The sequence below is a fragment of the Condylura cristata genome, unplaced genomic scaffold (genome assembly GCF_000260355.1).
Source record: "Condylura cristata isolate star-nosed mole 26May11 unplaced genomic scaffold, ConCri1.0 scaffold00026, whole genome shotgun sequence".
NCBI lineage: Eukaryota > Metazoa > Chordata > Mammalia > Eulipotyphla > Talpidae > Condylura > Condylura cristata.
Window position 1 is genome coordinate 3305675 of NW_004567127.1, and position 17609 is coordinate 3323283.

Consider the following 17609-nt stretch of genomic DNA (forward strand, 5'->3'; position numbering starts at 1 on the left):
CCCCCCGAAACTTCAGAATTTCATCTGGGCGTGGTATTGCATGTAGGAGAGAAGCTTTATTTAGAAAGCACCGCTCTTTGAAAGCCTGCGTTGAGCTGTGTGAGCGCCAGCCCCCCAGAACTCCAGCCCACCGGCTCACTCCCCGTTTCCTGTTGGAGACCATGTTGGGGTCTGGCAGAATCTACTCCCAGGACTCAGTGGGAGCAGAAGAAACTCTTCTTCTTTGTGAATAGTCCTAGGGATGTGGGCTCTTACTTTATTTTATTGTTATAAGTATAATTTAGTAGATGAAGAAGACAGTGACCCCTTAGGCAGATAAGCAGCGTCCAGTCCGCGGCCCCACTCTCCTGCAGTGGCCAGTTTTACCAAATACCAAACAGTAACAAGGACATTCTTGTTCAGGCCCTGGCATCAAGCCCCGTCCAGACACTGTCAGGATTGGGGTGGGGTGGCTCGGAGAAAGATGTCCACCTCGAGAGGCGTACGGACTAGTTTGAAATAAAGGACAAGAAAAAACGCACTTCAGTCGGATGCTTCGTAGGCTTTCGATTAATGTCCGCTAAAGGAGCGAATAATAACACAGTGCAGAGATTACTCGGAGATGCCCACGTGGGGCAGGTGCTGCACGGCAGGCTTTCTAAGGACCGGAGGTCGCCTGTCGCCCGGTGAGGCGGGGTGGGGCCCCGGAGCAGATCTGCGGAGAAGGTGGCACCCTCAGGGAACCGGGACCGGGCTGATGATGGCGAGTTTTGCGAGTATTGCGCCAGTTAACCCACACACAATCCCGAGGAAATCTCAGTGTCCCTGCTGGACAGCCAGGGCGAGGGAGGCCTAGCGACGGCAGAAGGGTGCGATGGAAAGTCAAACCAGGTGGACTTCTCTTCAGGTGAAGGCCAGAGCTCTTTCACCCGGCTCAAAGCCCTCTTCTCTGGGATGGCAAGGTCTTGTCGTCCAAATGCGGGAGAGGGCTTTCTAGGTAACAGAAACCGCCCGAGCAAGGCCCAGAGGGGGAGAAGACTAGATGCACCTGTACTGAGTGTACTTCTCAGTGCAGTAGACGCAAGATGCCAGGCAGGCAGGTCCCGTGTGTTTTTGTTTGTTTTGTTTTTTTTTAAGATTTATTTATTTATGCACACAGAATTGGGGTACAGGCCAGAGGTGCAGGGGCAGTGAGAGGCTTCACCAGAGACAGAGTGGGGAGCAGAACAAGCCGACTGATGAAGTCCACTGCTGAGGGGAGCAGCGGGCGGGTCAGGAGAGGTCTGCCGCGCCGTGTGGTCTCCTCCGGGGCAGGTGGGGATCGAACTCATGCGGAAGTGGCTTTAGCTCTTCAGTGCTGTGCTCTAACCCGCTGCGCCACCAGGGAGGGCCTGCTACATATTTTTAATCCTGCCTTTAAAACCTTAATATAGAAACTAAGAAAGCATTTCAAATCCTGGGGAGAACCCACCCTTTGAGATTCAGCAGGTTTATTTTTTGTTTCTCACTGGCGTAAGCATATACTGGCTCTGCATCGTCCTCTGTGTGTGAGAGCCTGGTGGTCCAGGTGAAGGCTCCCACCTTTCATTCAGGGGTTCCGGGGAGGGTGTACTCAGTTCTGACCAAAATTCGAAAGGAACTTGTGAACAATCACTCAGAACCGACTGAAATATTCCCCCGGACGGAGCTCTCTGTGTCTCACGCAGCTGAGTGTTCTCCCACTCACCGTGAGATCTGGCACACCGTGACCAGGCATGATAAAAGAGGTACACCAGCTTTGTGCTTTGACACTGTGGCTTTGATAAACGGAGGGAGAAGCCACCCATTCATAGGGGATCATGAATTCAGCTTGTCTGACATCAGCGCCAACTGTCCTCCAAGCTGGAGACTCCACCCCGCGGGTCCCTTCCACGATGGGAGAAATTAGCCTCCGTCCCCACGTGGGCCGAGGTTCCTGTGCTTGTCCAAGACTTATTCAGAGGAGACAAGGCAGCCCACCCACCCACCCGACACACAAAAGCTTAAAACCTGCCGAAACAGAACAGTATAAGGCATAGAGATGCTCACACTCTCGTTGGTGGCTTACTCATTAAAAAAAAAAAATTCAATTCTATGCAATAAAGAAAGTGTACAACCCTCAAGATTATGTGATCCCGTATAACTTTATAAATGCACAAAATTATTAATTTTCCTCTTTGCTCAGTAACAGAACAAAAATCAGACCTTCCTTTTTAGCGGATACTTTACTGGAACTGTTTTGATGGATATCAGTGGGAAACCTTAAATCTGGAAATTTTTTCTGATACCAGAGTTAGAGTCAGGAGCCAAGTGGAGTTTTAAAAGATGCGGGAAGCGCACTGTGTTTATGCCTTCAGGTCTAGTTCGTTTCACCACATTTTCAGCCACTGTGCCTGAGCTGAGATGGACCCAGAGGTAGGTCCATCTTTCCCCCTACCCCTGGGTGTGGAGACACACCGCTCAGTTCTCAACATGGATCCTGAATAACTCAGTAAAAACAGACTTAGCCATAACCTAGTGTTCGCCCTTTTCAGATTCCTAGTATGAAACTCATCTCTTGAACCTCGCGAGTCTCCAATTAACAGTCTTGAACAGACTGTTCAGTAGAATTATAAGCACATTTTTGGAGTGGGGTGAACCCTTGTCAGAATGAAAAATGGAAACCCCAGCCTTCAGAGATAGGAACGAATAATATGTGGAAACATTTAAGAGGTTTGAAGTTATTAAAATGGCAGCTCTCCTGGGAACAGAAAGAGCAGGATGTCATGGAAGAAACCAGGAGGGAGGCAGGAAGTGTTCTCTGGACTTGTGGGTCCTGCATTTGAAAACACAAAAATTCCGGAATATTGGAAGCCAGCCAACGTAATGCCGTTATTTCGTAGAGCTTGGGGGGTGCACCAGGAAATTACAGGCCAGTTAGTTTAACTTCACTTGTAGGAAAAGTATTAAAAACTGCTGCAGGAGATCGGGTGAAAGGATACTGAGAAAAGCACAGCTTGACAGAGGCGGGCCCGCCAGCGCGGGCTTCGGAACGGGAAGGTCGTGTCTTGGGAACTTGTTGAAATTCTTTGAAACCATTAGAGCCGGTGCAGCCTGCAAAGGCCCTGGCGGGGCCTGTCACTTCCTCCCCACACAGCCCTTGGGCCCTGGGGGAGCACGGCCCGCATCAGCGCCCTCGCGCCCGGGGTCCAGACACCCCTCGCGAGAGCAGCAAAGAACGTCCGACGGGTGGAACGTTTTCCAAGCTGGAACCGATTAATACAACCTGATATTCATAAATGTAAAATAATGACTTGGAACAAGATTCAGGAATATTGAGCTGTAACACAGAAGTGCAACGCTGGGGCTATAAAAACAATCCGGGCATCGCGGTGCCAAAACCCGGACTTCGGGGCATTTCCCACCCGAGGACGCGAGGGCGGAGGGCTGACGGGCTGGGAACGGGTGGGCAGAGCACTGAAGCTCACAGCTGACTCAGGTCGTCGAGAGAGGACGAGAGCAGTCCCGTGTGCTAGCCAGCCTGGGCTCTGCGAGTCCCCAGGAGGCCACGGCTCGGGCAGAGAGGGTCAAGTGCAGGCCGGTCAGCCGAGTGCAGGGGCTCAGGACCCCACCGCCTAGGAACGGGCTCCAGGGGTGACTGTGCTTGCCACTCGGATCTCAAACCTGGCGTCCTGTTCTCAGTGAACAGCACTGCTGCAGCAAAGGCTTTCAGAAACAGCCACGAGTGCCCTTGGCTCTCTGCACCCCGGGACACAGGGGCAGCAAGTCGTGGCCAGTCCAGCAGGAGGCGGGCCCTGGGGGGTGGGGGCGGTGGTGTGACAGGCGAGGACCTTAGGCGTCAGCAGCAGGAACCCCACACCCACCGGGATGGGGGCCGGCAAGGACCTGCCCTCAGTGGGCGGGTGGCCCTACGAGGCAGGGTCTGGCCAAGAATCCAGGACTCGGGTACCAGCGCAGGAGCGGCCACGGAGAGCAAGCCAGGTCCAGCTGCTGAAGAGCAAGGCGCAGCGGTCCCTGCCCCCCAGACCGCGGCGGGGCTGGGCGGGGGTCTCCCACGCGCGGCCACGCCGCCGGGGCCGGAGGCCGCAGGGGGCGGTCAGCAGGCTGGGCGGGACGGTGCGCGCCTGACGCCGGGCGGCCCACCGTCGCCTGTGGCAGTCGTAGTCGCAGGCTTAAACGCTGACTTGACGCCAAGGCTGGCGTGGTGGGTCCGTCCAGCGTGGGAACTCGGCTGACGCAGCCAGCCACCTGCCCCGAGCCCTCAGGGCGCAGCGGGCTGGGGCCCCTGCAGCTGCAAAGCCGAGACGCGTCCAGGTCCGCGGTCGCTTCCATGTTGAACGCGGAAAGTGGCGCTCGGACAGCGAGTCCCCGGGCCGACGCCCGGCTCCCGCCCGGCTCCCGCTGCGCGTCACCGCAGCTCTAAGGATAACGGTTTGGGTTCCGCCAGCGCTTGTTACGTTTAATTTTTCTTGACCGCGAACTACTGTTGGCAATGGGGTGGAAGGTTGAAGCCTCTCAGTCGTTTGCAGCGTGTTTATTTTTCCCTACTATGCGGCGAAACAACGAAGGGGCGTCTCAGCCGATGGCCAGGCGCCCGTAGCTTCAGTCAGGATGTTGTTGGTCTTTAGGTTTTATTATTATTATTTATGTTTTTATTTTTGCACACAGGAAATGGGGTATGGGCCAGAAATGCGGAGTTAGGGTGGGGGCGGTGAATGGATCCCCCAGAGACAGAGTGGAGGCAGAGCAGGCAGGGCCGCTGAAGTCCCCCGCGGAGGGGAGCAGCAGGGAGGCAGGCAGGAGAGTCTAGCTGTGCCCTCAGGAGGGAGGTCAGTTTGGTAAGCAACGTACTTGTTTCCTGCTGTTTAATGAAATGTAGTACCTGTAACAAGTCTGATGAGCAAGTTATGTATTTAATCCCTGGTTCTAATTTGAGACTGTTCTGCACTGAGCCCTGTCCTTGACCTGTTATCATCCACAGCTTTCAGTGAAAAGGGTAATGGTCTCCAGATAGCAAAAGAAGGGGTGTGGGGGGAGACGGACTAGAGACTCACCCAGTCGGAGCCACAGAGATAGAGGCAGAGATAGAGATACAGGGACCTAGGGGCAGACACGGAGATCTAGAGACATGGAGATCTAGGTGGCATCGTGTCCTCTGAGGGAGAGAAAAATATAACTGGTATTGCAGTGTGATAACAACTTTCCGCTGCTACATGTATTTCAGGCAATCTCTGTTTCTGCAATTCTCTTTCCTCCATCTTTGGTTGCAAGGAAAGGAAGAAATAATACCAATTTACTGGGGGAGAGTTGATTATTAGACAGGTAGGCATTTATGTGTGTTGAAAGCCTTGCATATTAAACACTCTGTGGATAGTAATCTGAGCAAATCAATTTCAGAAGGTGTATGTATGTTAAAGGTATCCATTCTATTCACAAACATGATTGGCGGCGAGACCCTGGTGCCTATGGAAGGGCCTGTCTTTGTGGATGGGCTGAACGATGACCCTACGAGCCGTCCACTGGTCGCCCAGGGGAGCTGGTGCGCCAGGACAGATTGAGTAGTTTCAAACACAGGCGCTCGCTTGACTAAAACTTTGTCCCAGATAAGAACAGTCCAGTGAGCACTCCGCTTTAAACTTTCATAGTTAAGGTTTATAGTCATTTGGACGACGGTGGTCACACCCCACTGAGATCTGTGCGGCTCCAGGGGGGCACGAGGCCACGAGGGTGCCCAGCAGAGCCTGGCTCTAGCAAGGTCATAGCAAGGTCATCGTTGTTCTCATTAACCTTTATCAGCAATTTGTGTCAAAAGGATGGGGTCCCCCCGCCCCTTGCTTATTCACCAGGACGACTTTAAGGAGATCGCCAGCTTTATCAGAAGGGACGTGTGGTTAGCGTTCCTTATTCTGAAGCCTCGGAGTGTGATTCTTTCAGTGTCTCTGGCGCTGCAGAAAAGCAGGCTAGAGTCAAAAAACAAAACATGTGACATCGTCTCAGGCTTCCTCCGCCGGGGCTGGGCTTGAATTGCTTTCTCAAAGATTCATTTTCGGAATATCATTGAGGGGGAAAAAAGGGGATCAGTCCTATCTGGACTTAATGCAAGAGGATAATATATTACTTTTTGCAACTAATAAAATTTCAGGGACTGACAGCAAATTTCTGATTTGCTTTTCCCCCAGTAAAATGTCTGTTTTGAATTATGCAGAAAGAATTCTTCTTCCTGCCAACTTGTTTCAATTCCCGATGCGAGACCATCCACAGAACTTTGTCAGGGGTTCTGGTAGAGGTTTATTTCAGGATTCCTCAATCAATGGAAGCGCACACGCACACACACACACACACACACTCTCTGCTGGTTTTGAGCAAGACACGGAAAACGCACTGGCTTGGTTAGGGTTATACGTGGTGCTTTCCCTCTCTGCAAGCAGAGACCAGTGTTAGTCATCAGATGGAGAAGGGGGTTCATTTGGTCTCCCCCGGGCTAGCGTCCTGTTCTGTGGCGCCCGCCCTGTGCGTAGGTGGGGGCGAGCAATTACCGGGTGATGTGATTTAAGAGGCGCTGGAGCTCCTGCTGACCCAAATAGCCCCTGCACCGCCTGATCCGGTCAGGCCCCGGCCCTGTACTCTGGCTGAGACAAAATGAAGCTGCGTTTTCAGAGCCTTCCCCCCACGCGCCCCCGTCCCACGGGCATGCATGTATTTGTCAGGGGTGAAAGCTAGCCCCCCGCGGGGGTGTGCATCCGGACAGGGAGTTGGGGCAAGATCCAAGGCTTAGGGTGAGGACACGAGTCACTGCCGCCACTTTGGCATAACCGTGAACGTGACGAAACCTCTTCCGTTAGTCACTCATTATTCAGCCAGGCAGTCTTTGAATCAGTATCTTATGAAAGATGACATTTTCTCAAACAGTGTTTTTCCTGAGACCCCTAAGGGAAAGAAGACTAATCACAATGATAATTCACAATCGGGCAATGCTTTTTTCATTTTTCATCAAGGTAATGTTGGTTTTCCATCATTATTTGTATTTGTATTTTCATCATTATTTGTATTTCGGGCTTTTGGGAGACTCCCCCAGCCCCTTGCGGGGTGCTGCTGCCATAGTGCACCCACGGGGGTACTTGTAGCGGATGATGCTTTTGAGGAGCGCAGACGCTTTAAGGATGTTAAATTTGATCCCAGCAACCCGGTGAGGCAGGCTTACGTCTCGCTATCCTCACGTGGCAGATGAGGGGCCTCAGCGAGGTGAAGCGACACCCCCCTAAAATACAGGGATCCTGGCGGAGTCCGGGGGAATCCAGGCCCTGACTACAAATCCAGGGCTTCTTCTGTGACGCAGGGTTGGGAGCGGCCGGGCCATCTCACCAGCTTCGGATTTCATGTAAATAGGAGTTTCTCTGGTCTGGGAGTTTTCTCTGGTGCTGTTGCTGAGGTACCTGATTACAGCTTCTTAATTAGGCTCCCTTGGGCACACATTGGAGCTCAGAAATTTGAGTGATGCTTCATCAGTCACATCGTTTCCGGGTTGGGGGGTGGGAGTCCCTACTTAGAGCGTGGATGACGTTGTACAACACTTTAAAATACAAGAAAAGAAAAGAAAAATGCAAGTTTGGAAGATATCCATTGAGGGTGTCTCCGGAAGCCCTTGGGCAGGGCTGTTTTGGGAGTAGATTGTAAGTGACTGGGCTTTGCAGGTGGCGGGGAAATCAGGATTCCATCCGCTCAGCCGGGACCGCGCTTGGTTCACGTTAGACTCTCTCCTTGTAAGTGGTAAAAGTGCACTGAGTCAACGGGAATCATGTAAAGTCCCCACTTAGGTATTTCCACTTAAGGGGACCCCTGTCCCAACGTCACCTCTTTCGTGAAGTCTTTCCTGGACCCCTCTAGGCAAACTCCATCTCGCTGTGTTCTTTGGGGGTTGCTCCTCTCTACGTCCCCCCACTTCCTAACGAATGAGCATCAGGGCCACATGTTAATCACGCTCCAGTGCTTGGCCATCCCAAGCTGTTTTGATCACACATCCTATCAGTTTAAAATCATGTATTCCATGCAAATCGTGTGCCTGTGTCTATACAGAGGACAAGAGATAAATAGGTATGAGAACACAAGCATGTCATAAATATAGAAATCCTCAAAAACAATTTGAAAGGATGCATGAAGGTAAATATAAACAGGGATTCTACTATGCCTCCCTGCCCTCACCACCACGGATAGCCTTGTGGACCCCAGCGGTGCGTTAGGGGCAGAGCCACTGGGCTCAGCAGATGGCAGTACAGGTGCACATCTGTGGGCCGGGTAACGAGTGAGCCCTCTACACAGCCCCTCTGGGGCGCATTGGGTCATCCCCAGGACACCAGTTGCCATCCGCCTGGCCAGCCTTGGGGCGTGCTGGCTTGGCCAATGAGGGCCACCTGGAGATCAGCCCGCCCCCACCCAGCCCAACACACCCTCCTGCCAGCACCTGAGCACTCAGCACTGTTGTGAGGGCCTGTGCGACTGACCTGCCCGCTCCTGCCTCTGGCCCCTACTGGACCGCTGTCCACACACATGCGGTCACACAGCTAATCCTAGAAGGCCGGGTGCATCTGGGCCAGGTGACAGAGCTCAGCGTGCCCATTAACAGGCGTGCAGTTCAGCCTGCAGCTGTGGGAACCCTGAGGAACTCCGTGCTGGAAGTGACGTGAGAGGTGGAGGCAGCGCGGCACACGCAGGAAGATGCCAACGAGGTCCATTGGCAAAGCAGCTCATACGGTGTTCATCATCCTGTATACACAGTTCGTTATTTGTCTTATTATAAAAGCAGCACATGCTTGTTGTGGAAAATTTGGAAAGTGTAGAAAGAGCATAGCCCACAAGGTAGCAAGAAAGAAGAACCTGAAGTAAGGAAGAGGCAGCTCTAGAATATTCCACCTTTCAGAGGTGTGTGCTTCCTTAGAAGTCAAGGCACAGATCAGACATGCGTTCTATCACGGCCTGCTCACATATCACCTTAGCCTTTTGCTAAACTTCATATTCAGTTTCTGTACAATAGAAAGCATATATCTATTCAATAACCCATTTAACCACTCCCGCCTTTGCTAAATTTAGCCTGTTTACCAATAGTTATGATCCTAATTGTTTCCTTATGAAAATTTCAAGAAGTGGAATTACTGAGTCAAAATACATAAATCTTTTTAGAGCTCTTGACACATATTGTCAAAATGCGCTCAAGACAACTTGTGCCAATTTACATTCTTTCTCACAGTTCCATGTGGTCACACCCTGCTCTGTGCTCTTTTTTACATCTTAGTCGATTTGATAAGCAAAGATTGCTAAGGTTGAAAAGTTCATCACATCGTTACTGGCTCTGTCCTGGGAGCATGGGATTCATTACAGTGAAGGGATTATGCAATTTCATTTTCAGATTTCTTGTGGTAACAGGAGGGGACCTTCTATTATCCAAATTCAGAATGGGGACTATTTGCTCTGAGTGATTTCAAAATAGATTTTCGGTGCTGTGAGGGTCATAGAAAGGAAGACGCCGTGCTGGCCCACACCGGCTGCAGAGATGGTGCAGAGATGGTGCACGGGCTGATGGGATGGCGGAAGCGGGTGCTGCAGGACGAGCCCGGCAGGAGGAGGGCGGGGTGGACGAAGCGGACCAAGCAGAGTGGCCTCCCATAAGGAATCTGCGTGTCAAGGGTAGACCAGAAGTTCTTGGTGTGGGCCCTTCCAGTTCTTTCCTGTCCCGGCTCTTTGTGCCAGTGTTCCTCACGGTCACGTGCCTGAGACCGGTGGGCGAGCTCCTTACAAACGCCAGGTCCAGTCCCGGCCACAGGGGAGGGATTCGGGGTGATTCGCCAGGAAAGCCCAGGGCTCCCCTTCTGAACCGAAGAGGCACCCGGCACTCTGAACCCGCGCGCGGGGAACACACCCGCACCCGCTGGTAGGTGGCGCTGGCTGGGTGGAGGAGGTGAGCCTTCCTGCGCCACGCTGAACCCTACGTCTGCATGCTGGACCTCCGTCGCCACCCCAGCCCTGGACCCTCTCCCTCCTCAAAGCCCGTGAAGCCCGGCACTCATCCATCCTTCCATCCAGGCATTCTTCCAGGGCCCCCTTACTATTGAGGGTGTGCACCTTCCAAATGGATTCAGCCATCTGAACACACAAGTGCAAAACAGAAGCTCCAAGTGTGAAAGATGACTGACGGGTCATGGGCGGGGGGAGAACTAGGAGACAGGCTTTTCATAACAGATCCCCAATGCCATGCTGAGAATTACCCACGCCCCGTGGACAAACAGGTGCCAGGCCAAGCAGGCTCGGCCCAGAGCGGGCAGCCGAAAGCACCCCACGGCGTCCAGGGCACCGCAAGAAGAGGTTGGGCGGCCTCAGACCTGGGACGGGACTGCCACGGCCACCCCAAGGTCAAGGTAGCAGCCGCCACAGTCTCTGCAGAGTACAGGAGCAGCGTCACCACCTGTCCCCCTCTCCTTCCGCCTTCCCCCTTCCGCAGCACTGTCATTCAGCAAGTCCTGTCCGTGGCGTGCTGGGTGGAAAAGCTCTTCATCTCGAGAAAAAAGTTCGGTAACAGCAGCGTCCCGTGTGGCTCATCCAGACCCACAGTCAGCACACACCTGAACTCTCCATGGCGTTCTTTCCCATGTCACCTTGGGGGGCTTCACGCGTCTTTGTGCGTTTTGCAAGTGTGGAAAACCCAAGCCCTCCTCGATGAAAGTGTGCAAGCTTCGCCTCTTCCTCCTCTGGCAGAGTTACCCCGACCGACGTTGCTGGAAGACTCCGGTGCTTTCTGACGTGCGGATTAGATGTTCAAACTGCACCTCTCTGCAGGAAAACTCAGGGCATGTCAAGTCGTGCGTGTCTGCTGAAGCCAGCTCTCCTCCACCTTCCCTGTATTTGTTACTGATGCTTCTGAAACTTCCGTAAGGCCCCAAAGAGGTCTTAATCCCTGTCAAACGTTATTATGTTACTGGCTTCCATGTAGTCGCGAAAGGGCTTGTTTATTTAGTTTCGGTGACTCCCTGTTACTGCCAAATATTATTTCATTTCAGCACAGATGTAAGGGGCCCAAGGACTGGAATTATTTTACAGCCCTGACGCTGTGGAGAGATGGATACCGGTTTAATTACGGGCAGCTGAAAACGATCCCGGAGTCACCTGCTCGGCGCATTCATCATGGTGGCAAGCGCTTCCCGCGGCCGGCTGAGTGTTCTCTGGGCGCTTCCCTGTCTGTGCGCGGTGTGATGCGTGTGGGTGGCCTCGCCGTGTGTACAGACAGCTTAATATTCCTTGACTACCTTCGTTTCCTCTGCTCCAAGTGAGGAAGTCTGTTTGTCGTTCCACCTTCCTGCCTCTTGCGCACCTCTCTCCCTGGCCTGCTCTGGGCTCCCCTTGCCCGGCTGCGTCCCTGTGTCCAGTTACACCTCCTTGGAAAGTCTGGGGCAGGGGCAGAGCGAAGGAGTGAATGGGAAAGAGCACAATGCTGGTGACGCAGGCAGTCGGCAGAGTAAATGCAGAAGGAACGAGGGAGGGGAAGAGGAGGGCACCCCATTGCTGCAGACTCTTCAGGGCGGGCTTGGGGTATCTGCACGTGTGAAGGAAGTTACCTGTGGATACAGGAGGGGAGCTCAGGGAGAGCCCGGAAGAGGGAGGGCCCGGTGGTGGGGACACCTTTCCGTTGTACATCCTGTGGGTACCTGCTGGACGCTTCCCGCGATGGGGCCCGTGACACAGAATCAGTGACCTGTGACGGGTCGGTCTGCTCAAGGCGATTTGATGCTGGGTCTTCTGCGTGTCCCAACCCTGCTCGCTCCGCCCCGGTGCTAACCCAGGCTGAGTCAAGGCCACACATTCTGCCCCTTTCACTGAGGTCTGCAACAAGGGCCGTGGGTTCACGCGAGGTCCTGCCTCACGCGTCATTGCGGCTCCTGCCGCAGATCCGTGGACCCCCAGGGGGCCCCTGAGACCCAGAGATATTTTTGGCAGAGCTCCTGGAGGGAGGGGCTCCCCACAGCCCACTCCCTTCCTTTCCCCTTCCTTCCTCCCCGCCCCCAGCCTGTTCCAGGCAAGCGAAATGCTGATTCCAAGGCATCACCCTTCTTCAGAACTCACCTGGACAGAACGTGCAACTGGTGAGGTGATGTGTTCCCTTCTCCCTAGGCCTCCTTATAAGCACAGCAGGGAACCAGCAACAGTCCTCGCGGGGATCCCGCCTGGCACCTGTCAGTCTGTCCCCCGACTACCTATCATCTGTCTCTGCCATCGTCTGATTTGCATCTGCACATCATGTGTGTGTATAGACGTGCATATCTGTACACGTGTACACACATTTGTATGCGATGGGTTTCCATGGAAAAGCAGCTCTCAGTGTTTGTCCGGGCAGATGCCGTGTGAACGTGAGGGTGGAAGGCGGAGGGAGCACTGCCAGCGGCCGGGCCTAGTCCCCAGGCCAGGGGAGAATCTGGCTTATTTGGTGTATTTTTGTTGGACCTGATCAGTGAGTAGTAAACATGACTTCAGACCTTGAGCCAGGTCAGTGATAAAAAGGGGATGTTTCTATTTCCCGTGTGCTCAAAATCACAAACCTTCCTCACAAAAGAGGGACGCTGGTATCTTCACGCAGTAAAGTGCAGGTGTGTCCAGCCCCAGTCACCTCGGAGAAGCTCCGTGCCTCCCTGCACGCGTCCTTCCCAGGAGGGGGCACCTCTGGGGGCCGGGCCGGGCCCGCCCCCGCCCCCGCCCTGGCAGGCCCTTCAGTGTGGCCTGAGTGGGTCCAGGAGCCATGTACATGCCTGGCCTGGCAACCACTTTCTCCATTTTAATGAGTCTCATTTGCCCATATGACTCGTTTCTTAAGTTTCTGACTCATGCCAGGCTCATTTATTTGGGATTTTGGCTGGATCAGTACCCACGTTTTAACCCACTTAGGAATGTTTTTCTGCCCAGTTCTGGAAACTGAAATTACTCCCCAACACCGACCAGCCCACCGCTCTCATTTCCTCCTGTACCCCTCATCCTGCTGACACCTACCTCCCCCCTGTCAGCTTGCCCCCCGGCACACACACAGACCAGCAGAGACATGCAGGCGCTGGCACGCAGAGGCAGGCGTGGGCACACAGACACGCAGACACACACGTGTGCGCGCGCAGACATACAGACACATGCCCGCAGGCGCACACGCTCACTACACACGCCAAGGAGCCCGCAGGCTGCTGGGAGCTCGGAGGCTGGGTTTGTATCTCCGCCTCTCGGCCACGGCGAGGCGAGCGGGGAGGCCTCTCCACAACCTGACGAGAAAAGCTGCATTTCCTCTTGACTTCTGTCCTCCGGCAGTGTTTTCCTCCCTTCCCTCAGAGACTTCTCCTTGAAACAAGAGCCCTCTAAGGATTTATTTCCCATCTGAGACCAAGCTACTGGCTCCAGATTGGGTGGAATTGTGAATTATGGAGTGTGAGAAGAATACTCAGTAGAAGTTAATTTGTAAACATCTTTCTTCTCTGTGTCTCTTGGCATTAACCCACATCACATAGAAAGTCGCAGCCTCAGATTTTAAGTTGAGCAGAGACTTGCATGTTTGTTAACCACCCAGGGAACACACACCCTCTCGTTCCCTTGGGGCAGGCGCACAGAGAAAGTGGCTGGTGTGTGCCCGACCTCCCCGGTGCCCTGGGCAACCCCAACCCTGCTGCCTCTTAGGGGGTCCCCAGCACGCCTCGCCTTTCTCCGGGGGTCTCGGGCACCCGGCCCGTCTCGGGGGGCGCAGCCCAGGGTGTGCAGGGAGGCAGGAGTATCGCCTGGGCCCTCCCTGGCGCGGCCCGCTCTTGCTCGCCCTGGGCCCCGCCTGACGGGCGCGCGGCAGGCTGGTGACACTGCCCATCACGAACTCCACATCGCAGCGGGCGTCCACTGGGATTCTGAAACGGGGCCAGCCTCCGGTTTTAAGCCCAGCGTTCTACAGACTGTTGTAGGTGGACCAGAAATAACTTTTACGGTCTGCAAAATAGCTTCCTCTTGGGGCGTTTTGTTGTGCTCTGACTACATTTTAACATAGTGAGGTAACACTCAGAGCCTCCCAGAGACACGGGGAGAGAACGCGCCTCCAGAGACGTCCCATCCATCACCGTGACGCCGGGCAGGCTTCACCCAAACCACCCCAGACGGAGGTAAATATCCTGTTTTCACAGGTCATCAGGAACAGAGGCTGCACACGGCGCTCGGCGAGCCCGCGCTGGTGCTGGCCTCCTTCAACACCGTCCTTCTATTTGTATAACGGGGAAACGCCCCGCACTGGCCCGCGGTGAACTCTGAGAACCCAAACTGGCGCGTCTTGAACCAGATGCCACAGAGCGGCCCGATTGTCAGCACACATTTTAGCTGGGATCGAAAAATCCCACTTCCAACCAAATCCATCTCCCCTCGGGATGGGAGTCAGCCAGGCGCGTTCATTTTGCAGCAAAGCGCGGAGCTCTGGGCTCCCTGAGGGCCGCCACCCCCCGACCTGGCCCCCACTAAGGGGCAGGCTCCCCAGGTACGCCCTTGCGCCTTCCTGGCCCCAGAAGCCACAGCCCTCACGTCTCTCTCTCCCTCAGCGCTGTCAGCCAGAGCCCTGTGCTTGGGGCAGGGGGCTCAGGCTCACCCAGGACCTTCTGACACTGGGTTTGCCCCCTGGGCCTGGAGCCGAGGCAGCGCCGGAGGACGCCTGCCCCTGCCCGGCCCCTGGCCTTCCGGCACCGGAAGCCCTGCTGTGACCCAGCTACATGTTGGCAGACGGCGGCCCACCGGCCCGCGCAGCGCCGACGGAGTCCAAGACCCCGGCCCTTGCTCACGGCTCTCAGCTCTCTCCCTTGGCAAAGTGGAGCCTCACGAGGACCCAGATGGGTCAGGGAGCCCAGACAGGATGCGGAGAGCACCCTTGTTGTGTGAGGCCAGCCTCTGAAATTGACACCAGATGGGCCCGGAGGGGGGAGAAAGACAACATGTCAGGACGTTTTGGTAACACCTAATTCATCCCGAGGTTATCCATAAATCTGATGGCCGCTTAAAAACAAAAGTCGCAAAATACTTCTGACCAGATTACTTCTGTGCCAGCGCTTCCGGCCGAGGTGAACTTTATTAGGGAGACAACATGAATAAAGAGAAACACGTAACAACTTTTTATGGGATGTTTTACGTGATTTTATTTTTTTTGCAGTAAATAAAGTGGTTATGGGGCTCCAAGGAGAAGGTCCCAGATGTTAGAGAGTTGTGTGAAATTTAGGGGAAACAAGCTGTAAAAAGCACAGTCATAAAGCAGGCTGTCAGTGCCACACATCTGGACAATACAGCTGTATGTTCCCGGGGCCTGTCGTCACCCAAAGAAAACTCAATCACCTCATTTCACCCCAATTAGACCGCATACCAGCGGGACCGGCCCGAGCCCCGCGAGGTGGGGAGCGGCCCTCGCCTGGCGCCGCCTGGGGCCGTTTTCATCTTGCCTTTGAATTCGGACCCCAGAAACGAGGGCTGGCCCGACGCCCTCCCCTTACAGACGCTCCCGTGCCAGGGCGCCAGACCCGACGGCCGCGACGCCCAGCGCACCCCACCTGTCGTCACCCCACCCACCCCCCCAGTTCGGGGGGAGCCCTAACACCATTGTGGGAAGCACCCTCCCCTCCCCCCGTATTGCAAAAGATGGCCGGTGTTTAGACAAGCCGAGTTATTCTGCGGATAAACGTCCCTCCCGGGCTCTGAGCCCCGCCTGGCCGGCCCGAGGCCCCTCTGCAGCAAGACAGATGTCGGGGATCGGAACCGCCATTTCATCTTCCCACCCCTGACAGCCAGTGCCGAAGGCTGTGAAAACGCCACGTCTCATAGTTGTGCTTCTTCCTAGGTGTTAATGGCAGCGAAGACCATCCTGGACGCCGGCGAGAAACTGACCCTACCGCTGATAGGGAAGCTCCTGAAATTCCAGCTTCTCCAGATTAAGTTCAAGGACCAGCAGCGACGGGAAAATGAAAAGAAGGTACCGTGTGCCGGGGTGCGGGCTGGAGGGAAGCCGGCTGGGCCTCGGGGGCCTTTCCGCCTCCCGCGTCTGCCGCTCAGCTTCTCCGGGAACGGCCACGGCAAGATACCATAGTGCAGTTCCACTTCTGGAGGACAAACCCGTATACGCGCAGGTCCCTTCTGCTCAAGTAGGACGAGGATACGTGGCTGTGGCCGTTTACTTCGAGTCGAACAAAGAAGGGAACCAAGGAAGGGAGCTGGGCTTGGGAGAAAGGGCTTGGGAGAGAGGATAGGGAAAGGGAGGGAAGCCCTAAAACAGCGAAGGTCTAACTCTTCAGAATCGCTGATACAGTACCCCCTAGCGTGCCTGTTAAAGGCATCCCCTGCTCTCCCGCCTCCTGAGAGGGGACTGTTGCAGCCCAAGCCTGTCGGTGCCACGCTGCGGTCCGGTTAGCTCTTCCTTCCCGCCAAGGGTTTTCTTCATTGACGCCGCCTGGGGAAAGCAGTCTTGTGTTTAGCAGAGATTCTGAATTTCATCCCAAAAACGTGTCGGATGCTTTCAGCAAAGTGACGCCAGCTTCAGAGCCGTTTGCTGTTGTCATTGCTCACAATGCAAGCTATTTTTCCAAATCGTGCCAGAGTCTCTCTGGAAAGGCAAACGCCTTTGGTATGTGCACGAGCAATGTGTGTGTGCGTGGGTGCGTAGAGGGCGTGAGTGGACGTGTGTGTTTTTCTTTACGGCCCTCAGTGGCAGAGGCAAATCAGTTCAGGGGAGAAGAAAAGTAAATCGTGGTCCAATAATGCCTTCTTCACCTTTGCAAGACCCTCAGGTCTGGGTTTCCTTGACAAAAAATAATAATGCCGCCTTATATTTGTAATTTGGGGCTTCATGTTTTTTGGAAGCGACTCCCTATAGCACAACTCATTAAGGTGGCAAGTGTTGTCCCACAGAAGATAGTAGAGTTTCCATTTATGGAAGCTCTTTCTATCCCACACAAGAGATTTGTACCTTACAAAGCACTCAGAGAAGTTGAGACTTGGCAAGCGAAAAATTGGAAAATTTGAAACTGGCAGAGAAACATCTTTTCTTGCCTATTCAAATTCCACTGTCACTGGGATTTTGAATTCTAAAAAGTGTAGGGCGAGGATTCCTGCACCAGCTGATGGCTTTCTCCTTCCCCGAGCCTCTATAAATATACCTAATGTGCTAACAAGTGTCAGCTCATTTGATGGTCACCCATTTTAAGCTTCTAATTGTGCCAGGTTTTAGTTAACAAATTTCAAGCAGCAAAAAGTTGAACATGCAGGCAGCTCAGGAAAAGCTTCTGAAACTAGCAGCCATGTGAAAATGCCTGTTCTTTGGCTCAGCATTTTTTTTTTGAAGGGTGAACTTCAGTACACTGAAGGGATTCGGAAGACAGAGATGGAAATAATGTATTTGGTGAAAATGCAAGAGGTGCGAGGCATCAGGCCTTCAGTTTTGGATACTCTTTTTAGATCTAAAGAGCAATGGATTAGCAAGAGAACAAATAAACTAATTCCATATTTTAATTTGATGTCTTCATTAGTTTGTATTCCCAAATGCCAGCCCAAAATCTCTGAGTCTGGTGCTAGGTAAATTGATGAAAACTGATTGG

The 17609-nt window shown here is 53.9% G+C and overlaps 1 protein-coding gene across 1 annotated transcript in view; it reads left to right on the forward strand.

The window, feature by feature from the left end:
* Positions 1–17609, forward strand: part of SPAG17 (sperm associated antigen 17) — a 128538-nt gene that overhangs the window by 20529 nt on the left and 90400 nt on the right. The window contains exon 4 of the mRNA XM_004689481.2: positions 15860–15991. Within this exon, the coding sequence (XP_004689538.1) occupies positions 15860–15991 (132 nt within the window). The remainder of the gene's footprint in view (positions 1–15859; positions 15992–17609) is intronic.